Source organism: Hemitrygon akajei, chromosome 9 (assembly GCF_048418815.1).
Source record: "Hemitrygon akajei chromosome 9, sHemAka1.3, whole genome shotgun sequence".
In the NCBI taxonomy this organism is placed as follows: Eukaryota; Metazoa; Chordata; class Chondrichthyes; order Myliobatiformes; family Dasyatidae; genus Hemitrygon; species Hemitrygon akajei.
The window spans coordinates 66,948,647-66,964,793 of record NC_133132.1 but is presented as its reverse complement, the minus strand read 5'-3'; the positions used below and the strand labels follow the sequence as shown (position 1 = coordinate 66,964,793).

General features: G+C 41.6%; 1 protein-coding gene across 1 annotated transcript in view; it reads left to right on the top strand.

Moving 5' to 3' along the window:
- The window catches only part of LOC140732659 (dynein axonemal heavy chain 8-like), a 704,719-nt gene that overhangs the window by 209,478 nt on the left and 479,094 nt on the right, over positions 1 to 16,147 (top strand). Inside the window, exons 35-38 of the mRNA XM_073055352.1 lie at positions 3,297 to 3,450; positions 3,994 to 4,157; positions 13,470 to 13,572; positions 15,988 to 16,092. Of these exons, the coding sequence (XP_072911453.1) occupies positions 3,297 to 3,450; positions 3,994 to 4,157; positions 13,470 to 13,572; positions 15,988 to 16,092 (526 nt within the window). The remainder of the gene's footprint in view (positions 1 to 3,296; positions 3,451 to 3,993; positions 4,158 to 13,469; positions 13,573 to 15,987; positions 16,093 to 16,147) is intronic.

Below are 16,147 nucleotides of genomic sequence, written 5' to 3'. Positions count from 1 at the left end.
TCCTGGTTACATCCTCGAAAAACTCCAATAGATTAGTCAAGCATGATTTACCCTTGGTAAATCCATGCTGGCTTGGCCCAATCCTATCACTGCTATCTAGATATGCCACTATTTCATCTTTAATAATGGACTCTAGGATCTTCCCCACTACTGATGTTAGGCTGACAGGTCGATAGTTCTCTGTTTTCTCCCTTACTCCTTTCTTAAAAAATGGGATAACATTAGCCATTCTCCAATCCTCAGGAACTGATCCTGAATCTAAGGAACATTGGAAAATGATTACCAATGCATCCACAATTTCCAGGGCCACCTCCTTTAGTACCCTGGGATGCAGACCATCTGGACCTGGGGATTTGTCAACCTTCAGTCCCATCAGTCTACACATCACCGTTTTCTTCCTAATGTCAATCTGTTTCATTTCCTCTGTTACCCTATGTCCTTGGCCCATCCATACATCTGGGAGATTGCTTGTGTCTTCCTTAGTGAAGACAGATCTAAAGTACTTATTAAATTCTTCTGCCATTTCTCTGTTTCCCATAACAATTTCACACAATTCATTCTTCAAGGGCCCAACGTTGTTCTTAACTATCTTCTTTCTCTTCACATACCTAAAAAAGCTTTTGCTATCCTCCTTTATATTCCTGGCTAGCTTGTGTTCGTACCTCATTTTTTCTCCCCGTATTGCCTTTTTAGTTAAGTTCTGTTGTTCCTTAAAAATTTCTCAATCATCTGTCCTCCCACTCACCTTAGCTCTGTCATATTTCCTTTTTTTTTAATGCTATGCAATCTCTGACTTCCTTTGTCAACCACTGTGGCCCCTTTCCCGCCTTTGAATCCTTCCTTCTCCGGGGGATGAACTGATTTTGCACCTTGTGCATTATTCCCAAGAATACCTGCCATTGCTGTTCCACTGTCTTTTCTGCTAGGATATCCATCCAGTTAACTTTGGCCAGCTCCTCCCTCATGGCTCCATAGTCTCCTTTGTTCAACTGCAACACTGACACCTCCAAGCTGCCTTTATCCTTCTCAAATTGCAGATAAAAACTTATCATATTATGATCACTACCTCCTAATGGCTCCTTCACTTCAAGATCACTTATCAAATCCTGTTCATTACATAACACTAAATCCAGAATAGCCTTGTCCCTGGTCGGCTCTCGTACAAGCTGTTCCAAGAATGCATCCCTTAGGCACTCTACAAACTCCCTATCCTGGGGTCCAGCACCAACCTGATTCTCCCAGTTCACCTGCATGTTGAAATCCCCCATAACTACTGTGACATTACCTTTGCCACATGCCAATGTTAACTCCCTATTCAACATGCACTCAATATCCATGCTACTGTTTGGTGGCCTATAGACAACACCCATTAGGGTCCTTTTGCCCTTACTGTTCCTCAATTCTATCCACACAGACTCCACTTCTCCTGACCCTATGCCTATGTCCCCCCTTGCAAAGGACTGAATCTCATTCCTCACCAACAGGGCCACCCCACCCCCTCTGCCCACATTTCTGTCCCTATGATAGCACGTATACCCTTGTACATTCATTTCCCAGGTCTGATCTCCCTGCAGCCATGTCTCCGTTATCTCAACAACATCAAAGTTACCCATTCGCACCTGAGCTTCAAGCTCATCCGCCTTATTTCTGACACTTTGTGCATTCAGATATAGAATTTTTTGCCCATTTCTCCTCTCTCTGTTTGAATCTCTGCCTATTGTGCTTAACCCAGCTCCCCGAACTCCCATCGGGCTATATGCCCCTAGAATTTTGTTGTTCTTGCTAAATTTACTTATTCTTTCTGCACATTTAACTCCATGTTCCGTCAGACCATCCCTCTGTACATGTGTCCTCCTTATCACTTGTTCCGCCTCACCTTTCTCTACTACACACTTAATATTCCGGATTAATATTGCATTAACATATTACTCAAAGTTTGCTAGTACCTGTACTCTGTATATGGGTGTTAATGAGAAATTCAGAATTCATTGTCCTTTCCTAATTATCTTTGAAATGAGTGATGTACCTGGCTGGTTTATAGCTTTATTCTCTTCAGCAGTTCTTTTGGTTCGAGGGTGGCTTACTTCTCCAGTTGTTTGGTTCATTATAGCTGACAAGGCCGTGGTGATTTACTGCTGCAGTGGGTGCACCACAGTCATATAGTAGCTAGTGTACCTCCTATTTCCAGTTTGATGATGACCTTGATTGCTGTATACGTGGAGCTTGCACATTCAGTGGTTCAATTTAATATCAGAGAATGTATACAGTGTACAGCCTGAAATTATTACCCTTTGCAGATATTCACAAATCAGAAGAAACCCCCCAAAGGATGAAGGACAGAAAATGTTAGAACCCCAAAGCCTCCCCCCTCCCACACACAAGCAGTAGCAAAAGCATCAACCCTCCCCCACTTGCTCCAGCAAAAGCACCGACCCTCTCCCCCAACCCCGCCATGCAAGCAATAGCAAAGCCCCCCAGAGACCATGATCTAGAGTCCATCAAAGACTACTGTCAATGCCAACACTTCAATATCTCAGACATCTCACCAGCAAGGGGAGAAAAAGATATTGCTCTTGCAACAGACAAGAGGAAGGTCAACAGCTCATTGTTTCAATGTTGCAATCTGCAGCATCGCTTATTCAAGTTCCCTCAGCTCGAGGGCCAGCAGAATTTCCCTTGCCATCGTGAGAGAACACTTGAGTTCGGGGGCCTTCTTTTCACAGCAGCATACACCGCTGTCTTGATAGTTCAGTCTTCCATGAAGTTTCAGATGGTGACACCGCTGAGCAATTGGGTCGCCCACAGGGCTGCACCCTGACAGCACACATCTTCCAGACTGCACCTGGAGATACCAGAAACACCAGGCTGCTCAGTGAGTTCCAAGACCGCAAACCCACTGCTGTGATCAACCACAGTTTGCGTGCAGCTGTAGATCACAGATTCCAACAGCACCCCAGCCACCTTGACTAACAGACAATCCACTAGAGGAACTCAACAGGTTAAGCAGCATCTGTAGGGGAACAGGACTTGTCAATGTCTTGACTCAAAACTTTGCATCAATACCAAAAATGTCAACAATTTTTTTCCCTTCTCAGATGCAGCCCGGCCTACTTAGATTTTCCAGCAGATGTGTGTTGCTCTAGATTCCATCTGGACTATAGAATTACAACCCAAGTCCATTAGGATTCAATCCATATTTTATTCCATTTAATACTGTAAACAGTGGTGTTTCTTTTTAAGAAGTCTTTCAAAAATATGTATTTTATTATACATGGAATTACCTTTATTTTCCACAGGTATAATGCTTACTATAAGAAAGACATTCAGACGTGGGTGCACCATCTGACGGCATGCACAACTATAATTGAACAGTGGCTTTTAGTTCAAAATCTGTGGATTTACTTAGAGGCTGTCTTTGTTGGAGGAGATATTGCCAAACAGTTGCCACAGGTAATTTGTATCGTTAACCCAAGTGTTCTGAATATTATTGTCAACAAGTTTCACATTTACTAGTGTGACATAATCTTGTTGTTCAGGTAGTTTGACAGTCACATCTTTTATCTGGGAATTCTATTGAACAGCATAATCATTTACAGATCTTGATGTGCCTAATGCATGCTCCTACTTCTCAAGATTTCAAAATCTGAAACTTGATATCATCTGGAACAGCACATTGACAACTGGATGTGCTAGAGAATTATCCAAATCCTTATCCAGAAATAGCTATCAAGATTCAGTCAAATAGAAGCTGATGTTAAGCAAGGATAGACTGGATAGTGCTCACTTTGTTCTTTGCTGAAATAAAATGTAAATTAACCCATTTTGTTACTCATGATTAGTTGAGGTCTAAAGGAAAAACTGCACTTGTGTGTTGCTATAGTCAGTTAAAACTGTGATATATTGGAATATTGATGAATAATCAAAAGGGATCATGTGTAGTCTTAGTGTTCTTAAAAATTAACCAATGACATGTAAGCACTCTTGTTTTTCAAGGAAGCAAAACGTTTTCAAAATGTTGATAAATCATGGGTAAAAATTATGCAGCGGGCACACGAAATTCCAGTTGTGGTCCAGTGCTGTGTAGGAGATGACACTATGAGACAGCTTCTGCCTCACTTACAAGAGCAACTGGAAGTCTGTCAAAAATCTCTCACAGGGTAAGAATTTTCTTTATTATTTATTTGTGGGATGTAGGTGCCCCATGCAAATCCAGTATTACAGATTCCAATGACCTTTAGGTGAAAAGTTTCTATCTCAGATCACCTCTGATCACCTCTGTTTGTTTTCTTTGGAGTGGAAGACTGAGGGAGTTTTGATAGCAGTAGGCCAAGTTAAGAGCAGAGATAAAGTGGGAAACTATTCCTCATAATCTGCAAGCTGGAAGGCATAAAGTTAGGGTTAGAGGCAAGAGGTTTAGAGTGGTATCAGAGGAGAGGACCTCATTGACCCAGGGAGTGACTGAAATCTAGAATATCTGTGGGTATGCTGGAGGCACATATTCTCATGACATCTAAAATATGAGAAGACGAGAAGCTGACTCCTTGAAAACATATAAAGCTGTCTCCTGAAAACATATAAAGTTTTGGCTTAGAACATAGAACATTGAATAGTACGACTCAGGAACAGGCCATTCAACTCACAGTGTTGTGCCGAACCAGCTAAAAAGCAAATCAAAAACACCCAAACACGAATCCCTCCTACCTACACAATGTCCATATTCCTCCATCTTCTTCACATCTGCATGCCTATCCAAATATCTGTTAAAATCTTCTAATGTATTTGCCTCCACCACCATACCAGGCAGTACATTCCAGCCCCCCACCACTCTCTGAGTAAAAAAACTTCCCCTCACATCCCCCTTGAACCTATCTCTTCTCATCTTCAATGCCTGCCCTCTGGCATTAGACATTTCAACCCTGGGAAATAGATACTCCCTGCCTACTCTATCCATACCTCCCATAATCTTATAAAACTCTATCAGATCCCCCCTTCAGCCACTGCCATTCAAGAGAAAACAATTCAAGTTTGTCCAGCCTCTCTTGATAGCTCAGACCCTTTAAACCAGGCAGCATCCTGGTAAACCTCTTCCTATAGTGGGGTGACCAGAACTGTATGCAATACTCAGGCCTAACCAGAGTTTTATAAAGTTACAACATAACCTTTTGACTTTTGAACTCAGTGCCTTGACCAATGAAAGCAAGTATTCCATAAGCCGCCTTAACCATCTTGCCATTACTGTGCCCATACTTGCAACTATAAGATATAGGAGCAGAATTAGGCCATTTGGCCCTTTGAGTCTGCTCCACCATTCAATCATGGTTGATCCTTTTTTCCTCTCCTCAGCCCCACTCCCCGGCAGTCTCCCCATAATCTTTGATGCTGTGTCCAATCAAGAACCTGTCAAGCTCTGTTTTAAATACACCCAATGACCTGGTCTCTACAGTCGTCTGTGGAAATAAATTCCACAAATTCACCACCCTCTGGCTAAAGAAGTTCCTCTGCATCTCTATTTTAAATGGACACCCTTCTATCCTGAGGCTGTGCTCTCTTGTCCTCGATTCCCCTACCATGGGTAACATCTTTTTCAGTTCTACTCTGTCTAGGCCTTTCAACATTCAAAAGGTTTCAATGAGATCCCCCCTCATCCTTCAAAATTCCAGTGAGTGCAGATCTAGAGCCATCAAACGTTACTCATATGATGAGCTTTTCATTCCCAGAATCATCCTTGTGAACTGCCTCTGAACCCTCTCCAATGCCAGCACATCTTTTCTTAGATGAGGAGCCCAGAACTGTTTACAAGATGAGGCATCACCAGTGCCTTATGAAGCCTCAGTATCAAATCCCTGCTTTTGTATTCTAGACTGCTTGAAATAAATGCTAGCATTGCATTTGCCTTCCTCACCACTGACACAACCTGCAAGTTAACCTTTAGGGTTCTGCACAAGGACTCCCAAGTTGCTTTGCATCTCAGATTTTTGGATTTTCTCCCCATTTAGAAAATAGTCCGCACATTTATTTCTTCTACCATTCATTTTCCAACATTGTATTTCATTTGCCACTCTCTTGCCCATTCTTCTAATCTGTCCTTCTTCAGCCTACCTATTTCCTCAACACTACCTGCCCCTCCACTAACCTTTGTATCATCGCAAACTTGGCAGCAACGCCATCTATTCCATCATCTAAATCATTGAGATACAGCATAAAAAGAAGCGGTCCCAACACTGGCCCCTGTGGAACACCACTAGTCACTGGCAACCAACAGGAAAAGAATCCTTTTATTCCCACTCGCTGCCTCCTACCAATCAGCCAATGCTCTAACCATTCCAGTAATTTCTTGTAATACCATGGGCTCTTAACGTGGTAAGCAGCCTTCTGTATGGCACCTTGTCAAAGGTCTTCTGAAAGTCCAAATATACAACATCTACTGCATCCCTTTTATCTAACCTACTTGTAATTTCCTCAAAGAATTGCAACAGGTTTGTCAGGCAACATTTTTCCTTCAGGAAACCAAGCTGACTTTATCCTATCTTGTCCTGTGTCACTAAGTACTCCATAACCTCATCCTTAATAATTGACTCCAATGTCTTCCCAACCACTGAGGTCAGGCCAACTGGTCTATAATTTTCTTTCTGCTGCCTTCCTCCTTTCTTAAATAATGGAGTGACATTTGCAATTTTTCAGTCATTTGGCACCATGATTTTTGAATAATTATTACTAATACCTCCACAATTCTTACTGCTACCTCTTTCAGAACCCCAGGGTGTAGTTCATCTGATCAAGATGACTTATGTACCCTTAGGTCTTTCAGCTTTTTGAGCACATTTTCCATTGTAATAATAACTGCACCCACTTCTCTTCCATCACAGACCACAACATCTGGCACACTGCTAGTATATTCCACAGTGAAGACTGATGCAAAATATTCATTTAATTCATCTGTCATCTCCTTATTCCCTGTTATTATTTTTACAGCCCTATTTTCTAGTGGTCCTATATCCACTCTCATCTCTCTTATTTTTTACACACTTGATAAAGCTTTTACTGTCCACTTGCTCTCTGTAGGTTTTTTAAAAAGCTTCCCAATCCTCAATCTTCCTGTTAATTTTTGCTTTGTTGTGTGCCATTGCTTTTGCTTTTACATTAGTTTTGAGTTCCCTTGTCTACCACGGTTGTACTATTTTGCCAGTTGAGTATTTCTTCATTTTTGGAATACATCTGTCCTGCATCTTCCTCATTTTTTCCCAGAAACTCACTCCATTGCTGCTTGGCTGACATCCCTGCTAGCAGTGCTCTCTCTCCAATTTACTTAGGTCATCTCCTCTCTCATACCACTGTAATTTCCTTTACTCCACTGAAATACTGCTACGTCAGACTTTATTTGCTCCCTATCAGATCTCAAGTTGAACTCAATCATATTACGATCACTGCATCCTAAGGGTTCTTTTACCTTAAGCTCCCTAATCTCCTCCAGTTCATTACATAACACCCAATCCAGTATAGCTGATCCCCTAGTAGGATCAACGACAAACTACTCTTAAATAGCCCTAGTGACCTATCCATCTCAAAATTTAATTAGGAGGCCAAACACTTCGTCTTCCTTGACCTCTGAACACCCTGACATATTTATACACTCAGCATTGATTTCCTGGTCCTTCATATCCTTTTCCTTGGTAAATACTGAAGCAAAGTAATCATTAAGTACCTCACTCATATTCTCCACATCCAACCAATTATTCCTCCCTTTATCCTTGAGTGGTCCCACTCTGTCCCTCGCTATTCTCTTGTTCTTGATACATGTACAGAATGTCTTGGGATACACTTTAACCCTACTTACCAAGGACTTTTCATGACCCCCACCTGGCGTTCCTAATTCCCTTCTTTAGTTCTTTTCTGGCTTCTTTATACTCGTGCTTCATTTGATCCTAACTTCCCAAGCTTTACTTACATTTCCTTTTTCTTCTTGACTAAATTCATCACCTCTCTAAACATCCAAGGTTCTCTTGTCTTTTCATCCCTGACCCTCCTTCTATCAGGAACATACCTTTCCTGTACTCTGCACAATTGATCTTTAAACACCCTCCACTGATGAAATCTGATGTGGACTTGCCAGAAAAAAGGTGTTCCCAATTACCTCTCCTTAGTTCCTACCTAATGCCCTTAACTTTTTCCCTTTTCCAATTAAAAACTCTCCTGCAAGGACCATACCTATCCTTATCTATAGAAATCCTGAAAGTTAAGGATTTGTGGTCACTGTTCCTAACTACTCACCAGCTGAAAGGACAGTCACCTGGCCAGGCTCATTACTCAATACCACATCCAGTATGACCCCCTCTGTCATTGTATCATCCACATATTGATTTAAGAAACCTTCTTGGATACACTTACTACATTCTGCCCCATCTAAACCATCTTATGCATTTCCAGAATCTGATTGCATATCTGTTCCTCAATATCCCAGTGGCTATTAGGGGTCTGTAGATCAATCCCATCAGTGTGATTGCACCATCCTGTTCCTGAGTTCTACCGAAATGGACTCAGTGTCTGATCCCTCCATTATGTCTCCCCTGATTACAGCTGTGATATTAGGGCAATGCCTCCCCACTACCTTTAGTACCTCATCTATTCTATAAACTTCAGAAACCTTGTACATTAATCAATCATTCCAGCTCTTCTCTCAACCAAGTTTCAGTAAAGGCTACAACATTGTAGTTCCATGTATTGATCCATGCTCTAAGTTCATCAACTTTACCCATAATACTCCTAGCATTAAAATATACACACTTCACACTATGCAACCCATCATACCTGTTATTTCGATTTTGCCTTTCAATTCTTTCCCTGGCATCTTCCTTTCATCTGATCCTTCCCTTACTGACCCAGTGCTCTGGTTCCCAGCTCCATACAAAACTAGTTTAAACTCTTATGAGTCACATTAATAAACTTCACACCAGAATATTGGTTTCTTTTCAGTTCAGGTGTAATCTGTCCCTCTTGTACAGGTTCCCCCCCCCCCGCCACCTTCCCCAGAAAAGGTTTCAGTGATCCAAGAACTTGAAACCCTGTCCCCTGCACCATCTCCGCAGCAACTCATTCATCCATGCGGTTATCCTTTTCCTTTCCTAGCAGCGCTAGCCTGTGGTACCAGGAGTAATCCAGAGATTACTACCTTGGAGGTCCTCTTCAGCTTCTTTCCTAACTCTATATACTCACTGCATAGGACCTCTTCCCCTTTTCTGCCTATGTCATTGGTGCCAATGTGCACCATGACCTCTAACTGTTCACCCTCCTCCTTGGGAATATTCTGCAGCCGACCCAAACACCCAGGAAGCAACATGTCATCCTGGTATCTCATAGAATCAACTTTCTATGCCCCTAACTATCAATTTCCCTATAACTACCTCACGGCATGACTTTACCCTTTTCGTTGAGCCTCAGAGCTGGCCACAATGCCACCAACCTGGCTGCTGCTGCCATGGCCTGATGGCTTGTTCTGGTAAAGAGGATAGTTATAGATAAATACCTGATGATCAGCATGGATGTGGGCTGAAGGGACTTGTATAACTCAGGCTTGTATTTTGTGCAGCATATATAAATATAGCAATATGTTTCCGCTTAACTTCCCTGTGAAATTGCCTAGTAAGCCACAGAACATGTGTGATTTGAGATGTGCAATCAGTTGCTGGTCTTCCCAGTGATACCTTAATCCTAAATATAACTAAATTAAGAAACAAGAGATTGGGAGATGAACTTTCATTCTCTTTTCGCTCAGCAATGTAGGATACATTCCATCTGTATCACATGGTGGCTTAAATTAAAGAAATAACACACCATCTTTCCTGGTATCTCCTTAATAGTTTTTAACTGTTCCAGAAGATCACATGTTCTATATTCTATCAGCTATAGAATGAAATAGGCTATATTCTATAACCTATTTCATTGTGATTTTCACAAGCTCTTCTTCCTTGATAAAGACACATAAAAAGTGCAGATTTGGAACTTTTGCCACATTTTTGCCTCATTTCAGCCCTGTGAGAAAAACCTCTTGACTATCCACACGATCAATGCCTCACATCATCTTATACACCTTTATCAGGTCACCTCTCATCCTCTGTCACTTCAAGGAAAAAAGGCTGAGTTCACTCAACCTATTCTCATAAGGCATGCTCCCCAATCCAGGCAACATCCTTGTAAATCTCCTCTGCACCCCTTCTATGGTTTCCACATCCTTCCTATAGTGAAGCGACCAGAACTGAGCATAGAACTCCAAGTGGGGATTGACCAGGGTCCTATATAGCTGCAACATTACCTCCCGGTGACCAGGGTCCTATATAAGTATATTTATTAAGTACCTCTGTTACCTCTTCCAGTTCCATACACACTTTTCCACTGTTGTACTTGATTAGTCCTATTCTCTCACGTCTTATCCTTTTGCTCTTCACATACTTTTAGAATGCCTCGAGGCTTTCCTTAATCCTCCTCTCCAAGGCCTACTCATGGCCCCTTCTGGCTCTCTAATTTCATTCTTAAACTCCTTCCTGCTCGCCTTTTAATCTCTATCATTACCTAGTTTTTTGAACCTTTCATAAGCTCTTCTTCTTGACTAGATTTACAACAGCCTTAGTACACCACAGTTCCTGTATCCTACCATCCTTTCCCTGTCTCATTGGAATGTACCTATGCAGAGCTCCATGCAAATATCTCCTGAACATGTGCCACATTTTTGCTGTACATTTCCCTGAGAACATCTATTCCCAATTTAAATTCTTGCCTGATAGCCTCATATTTCCCCTTACTCCAATTAAACGCTTTCCTAACTTGTCTGTTCCTATCCCTCTCCAATTCTATTGTAAAGAAGATAGAATTATGATCACTATCTCCAAATTGCTCTCCCACTGTGAGATCTGACACCTGACCAGGTTCATTTCCCAATACCAGATCAAGTAGAGTCTCTCCTCTTGTAGGCTTATCTACATACTGTGTCAAGAAACCTTCCTGAACACACCTAACAAAATCTACACCATTTAAACCCCTTGCTCTAGGGAGATGCCAATCAATATTTGGGAAATTAAAATCTCCCAGCACGACAACCCTGTTATTATTACACCTTTCCAGAATCTGTCTCCCTATCTGCTCCTCAATGTCCTTGTTACTATTGGATGGTCTATAAAAAAATACACTCAGTAGAGTTATTGACCCCTTCCTGTTCCTAACTTCCACCCACAGAGGCTCTGTAGACAATCCCTCCATGACTTCCTCCTTTCCTGCAGCCGTGACACTATCTCTGATCAGCAGTGCCACGTCCCCACCTCTTTTGCCTCCCTCCCTGTCCTTTCTGAAACAGCTAAAACCTGGCACTCTAGGTAACAATTCTTGCCCTTGAACCATCCAAGTTTCTGTAATAGCCACAATATCACAGCTCCAAGTACTGATCCATGCTCTAAGCTCATCCGCTTTGTTCATGATGCTTCTTGCATTAAAATAGACACATCTCAAACCATCGGTCTGAGCGTATCCCTTCTCTATCATCTGCCTATCCTCCCTCTTGCACTGTCTCCAAGCTTTCTCTATTTGTGAGCCAACCGCCCTTCCTCTGTCTCTACAGTTCGGTTCCCACCCCCCCCAGCAATTCTAGTTTGAACTTTTCCCAATAGCCTTAGCAAATCTCCCTGCCAGGATATTGGTCCCCCTCAGATTCAAGTGCAACCCATCCTTTTTGTACAGGTCATGCCTGCCCTAAAAGAGGTCCCAATGATCCAGTAACCTGAATCTCTCTCCCCTGCTCCAATCCCTCAGTCACACATTTATCCTCCATTTCATTCTATTCCTATACTCAGTCTCACGTGGCACAGTCAGTGATCCCGAGATTGCTACTTTTGAGATCCTGCTTTGCAACTTCCTGTTGTCTGTTTTCAGGACCTTTCCCTTTTCCTACCTATGTTGTTTGTACCAATATGTATCACAACCACTGGCTGTTCTCCTTCCCACTTCAGGATATCGTGAATGTGATCAGAAACATCCTAGACCCTGGCACCAGGGAGGTTAAGGCTAGATTTAACTCCTGTCTGAACAAAGACGTGGACCTTCTGGAATTTGCCCACACAGCAACAGTTCCTCAGTGGATGCAATCTTACTGGATCTCCACTCTCTACCATGTAATCAACAGCAAAGCTTAGTACCACTATGTGGGGAAACAACTACATAAATGTTGCCTGACCTGCTGAGTTCCTCCAGAGTTTTGTGTGTGTTGCTGCAGGTTTCCAGCATCTACAATGTCTGTTTATCTTGAAACAGCAAAATATAGGTTATTTGTGCTGCTGTTTATCAATTACAACTCAGCGTTCAATACCATCATCTCAGTAGTAATCACCTAGCTTCTAAATCTGGGCTTCTGCACCTCTCTCTGCAAATGGAGCCTCAAATTCTGGTGAGACCACAGAGTATGGATTGGTAATAACTTCTCCCTCTCACTGACAGTCAACACAGGTACCTTAAGAATGTGTGCTTAGCCCACTCTCTCCACATTCATGACAGTGGCTAAGTACAGCTCAGGTGCTATCTATGGATTCATAGATTACACCATTGTTGTTGCTAAGACCTTAGATGGCAATGAGGAATGTACAGGACTGAGATAGTTCATCTGAATGAGTGGTGTCTTAACTGAAACTTTGCACTTAACATCAGTAAGATCAAGGAATTGATTGCAGACTTCAGGCAGGGGAATTTAGGAGAACACACACCAGTCTTCATTAAGGGAGTCGATGGCAGAAAGGGTGAGAGGATTTAAGTTCTTTTGTTTCAGCATCTCAAGATCTATCCTGGGCCCAACAATCTGATGAAGAAGGCATGGTGATGGGTGTATTTCATTCAGAGATTAAGAAGATTTGGTATGTCACCAAAGATTTAAACATTTCTAAAGATTGAGGTGGGAAACATTCTGATTAGTTGATTCACAGCTTGGTATAGAGGCTCCAAAACACAAGATGGCAAGAGGCTGCGTACTCTTCAGCACCATCCTCCCCACTACCGAGAACATCTTCGAAAGGTGGTGCCTCAAGAAGGCAGCATTCATCAATAAGGACCCTCACCATCCGAGACAGCCCTCTTCTGAGAAGAGTTACAGGACCTCACGTCCCATACTCAATGATTCGGAAATAGCTTCTTTCCCTCCGCCATCAGATCTATGAACAATTCATGAAGCCATGAACAATACCTTGTTATTCTTTTTGTGCACTATTTATTTATTTTTTGAATGTGTAGTAATGTTATATCTTTTCACTGTACTGCTGGCACAAAAAAAAATCATGACATGTAATTCACGACAAGAACCTGATTCTGATTCCTGCCTGCTTTTTATTTGCCCTTAGAAGTTCTGTGGATTTGTTCATCATAAAATAAAAATGGTATTGTAATTTGGATTTAAAATATGTTCTTCAAAATTTGTTTTCATGTTTTATCTTAATATTTTGCAGATATTTAGAAAAGAAGAGATTGCTATTCCCTCGATTCTTTTTTGTCTCTGATCCAGCTTTACTGGAAATCCTAGGCCAAGCCAGTGATTCACATACCATCCAGGTAATTCCCTTCATCGTGAAAAGAACAGGAAATGATTGATACAATGATTATCGTTGCAACCTTGGCAAATTGTCATTCCCATGATTGAAGCATAGAACTTTAATAGCTAGTTAGCAAGTAAATATTATCTGCATTATCTAGTCCTCTCACCACTTCTCTGAACTAAAATATTAATTAAAATGATATATATCTGATTATTATATATGTAGTAGATATTTGATTTGATATGGCCTTGAACTTGTAGAGTGGTGTAAGAGTTGTACAATGTGGAAACAGGCTCTTTTGTTCACTAATTGCTAAGCAACAATCACAAATTAACAAGCCTCCAGATTCTTCCACTCTTCTACAATTAGGGGCAAGTAATTCAACTGCACATTAGGAGCAGATGCAGCTAGTTACTCTTCTAACTCAAGTGATTTTGGAATATGGGAAGAAACTAGAGTACTCACGGTAACAGGGAGAATGTGCAAAATCCACATAGACAGCACCTGAGAGCAGATTGAACCTTAGTTGCCAAAGCCACTTACTTAAACAGAAATAACATTTTACTGTCTTTCTCTTTGTTTTGTTCTTCTTTCACCAGTTCTCTTTTTTAAATAAGAACAGTCTGATCTTGTGAAATGTTTTCAGCATTAGGCTTGCTCTCAGTCTCCAGCCCACTGACAGCAGCCATTCTGATGGTCTCTAGCCATTCACAAGATGCGTGCAGCGATAAGCTCGCAGTGCTTTAGAGGGGTCTTTTGCTTTTAGTAGGAGACTCTTAACAGTTTGCACTGCTCTTTTCTGTTTTCCGTTTACCTGTGGGTATTGTGGACTGCTTATCTGGTGTTGAACACAGAGTCCCTAGCAAAGGCTTTGTACTCTGAGTGGCTAAATTGTCTGACACAAGTGTCTCTGGTATTCCATGACAAGCAAATACAGCTTTCAGCTGCTGTATAATGCTGCTGAGGATGTCGAGGACAGATTGGACACCTCAACGTTTCATGAGTAGAAATTCAGTCAGAAGATACTTGTCTCTTTCCAGCTAGAAAATGGCTGTGCCTGCAATTTGCCATGGAATGTCTGGAAATTCAGTGGATAGATAAGTTCTGTGTGATTTTTGCTTCACTTTGCTTTGTGTAATCTCCAGCTGTGTGCTCAAACAGGCCACCACATGGATTGTCTTGCTCTTAGGTGACACTTTTTGATGCCTTAATGTCCTTGCTGGATTTGACTGATGATTTTGGCATACATACCTATGGGAATGATGAGACTGGAGAACTTTAGTAGCAAACCATCAAGAATTGTGAATGTGTCTCTTTCATGCCAGTAAAGTCTGGGTTCATGAGCGCCTTTTGTAAAAGCTGGCCATCCATGCTCAATACGTCCAGTTTACTCTGTGAAGCAGGAAAGCTTTCATGTACCTGAGCTAAGTAGATGTTGGAATCTTCCATGAGGGTGGAGTCAGCTTCTGCCACTTCAGTGGTATCCTCAGCAGTGTCTGGTGTTGTAAAAGATTTACCAGGGACATGTTCAATGTTATGACAGTATGGCATAAGCCTCATTCTGAATCTTTGCAGACGAGGAGGTAAGTCATCTAAGTATTTCAAGTTGAGGAGGCTGACAAGTGCTCTTTCTCAGTTCACAAACACAGTAAGCAAACTTGCATAGGCAGTTCAGGTTGATAAATCTCTGGATTATTTCTGTAGATATATGCGAACCAGAACAGTCTTGCTGTATATTCTTTCTTGGGGATCTCACTTGGTCTGTAGCACCAATTCATTGACAATCAACCACTTGGACACCCCTGTTGTGTTTGTTATTGTGGGATAGTGCAGAGCACACCAAGACGCCAGCATGCAGGATACTCAACTGAACTTTATTGACAACCCTGCTTGTACAGCATGTGAACTCCTCCCATGTGGGAGCGGCTAACTGAGTGGCATAGGAATAAGACCATTACAGAAACATGATCAGAGTATGCAAACCCCGCACAGATACTGTAGCTCCCGAAATCAGATTCAAACATCAGAGTTGAGAGGTGGCAGCTCTAAATGCTGCACCTTCATGCTGCAAATGTAAAGCATATTTAGCATTCTCTGCCACTTAAGTTTATGATGAGGAATTTCTTAACTGAGTGTTGTAAATCTTTGTTGTAATTCTTCTTCTTAAAGGGCTGTGAATTGTTAATTAATTTGGCAAATGCAGGCTTTGATAGGCATCTTGGTCAGCATGGGTCGGTTGGGCCAAAGGGCCAGTATGACTATGACATTATTCACAAAAGACTCTGTGATTGTATGGCTAATTCAGTGTTCAGCTCTGATCTGAAATGGGATTTGAAGTAAAATCCAAAACATGGGCAATGAGTTTTTACCTGTAACATTTTAAATGTGATATCATTTTATCTCAATTTTTTTCTCATTTTTTTACATACAGGCCCACTTAGCTGGAGTGTTTGATAATGTAAATGAAGTAATTTTCCATCCAAAGGATTACGATTCCATTTTGGCTGTTGTTTCTAGGGAAGGAGAAAAAATTCATGTAAGTATTCATCTTAGTTTGAATCAAATTAAAATTAATTCAGAAGAGTTTAATT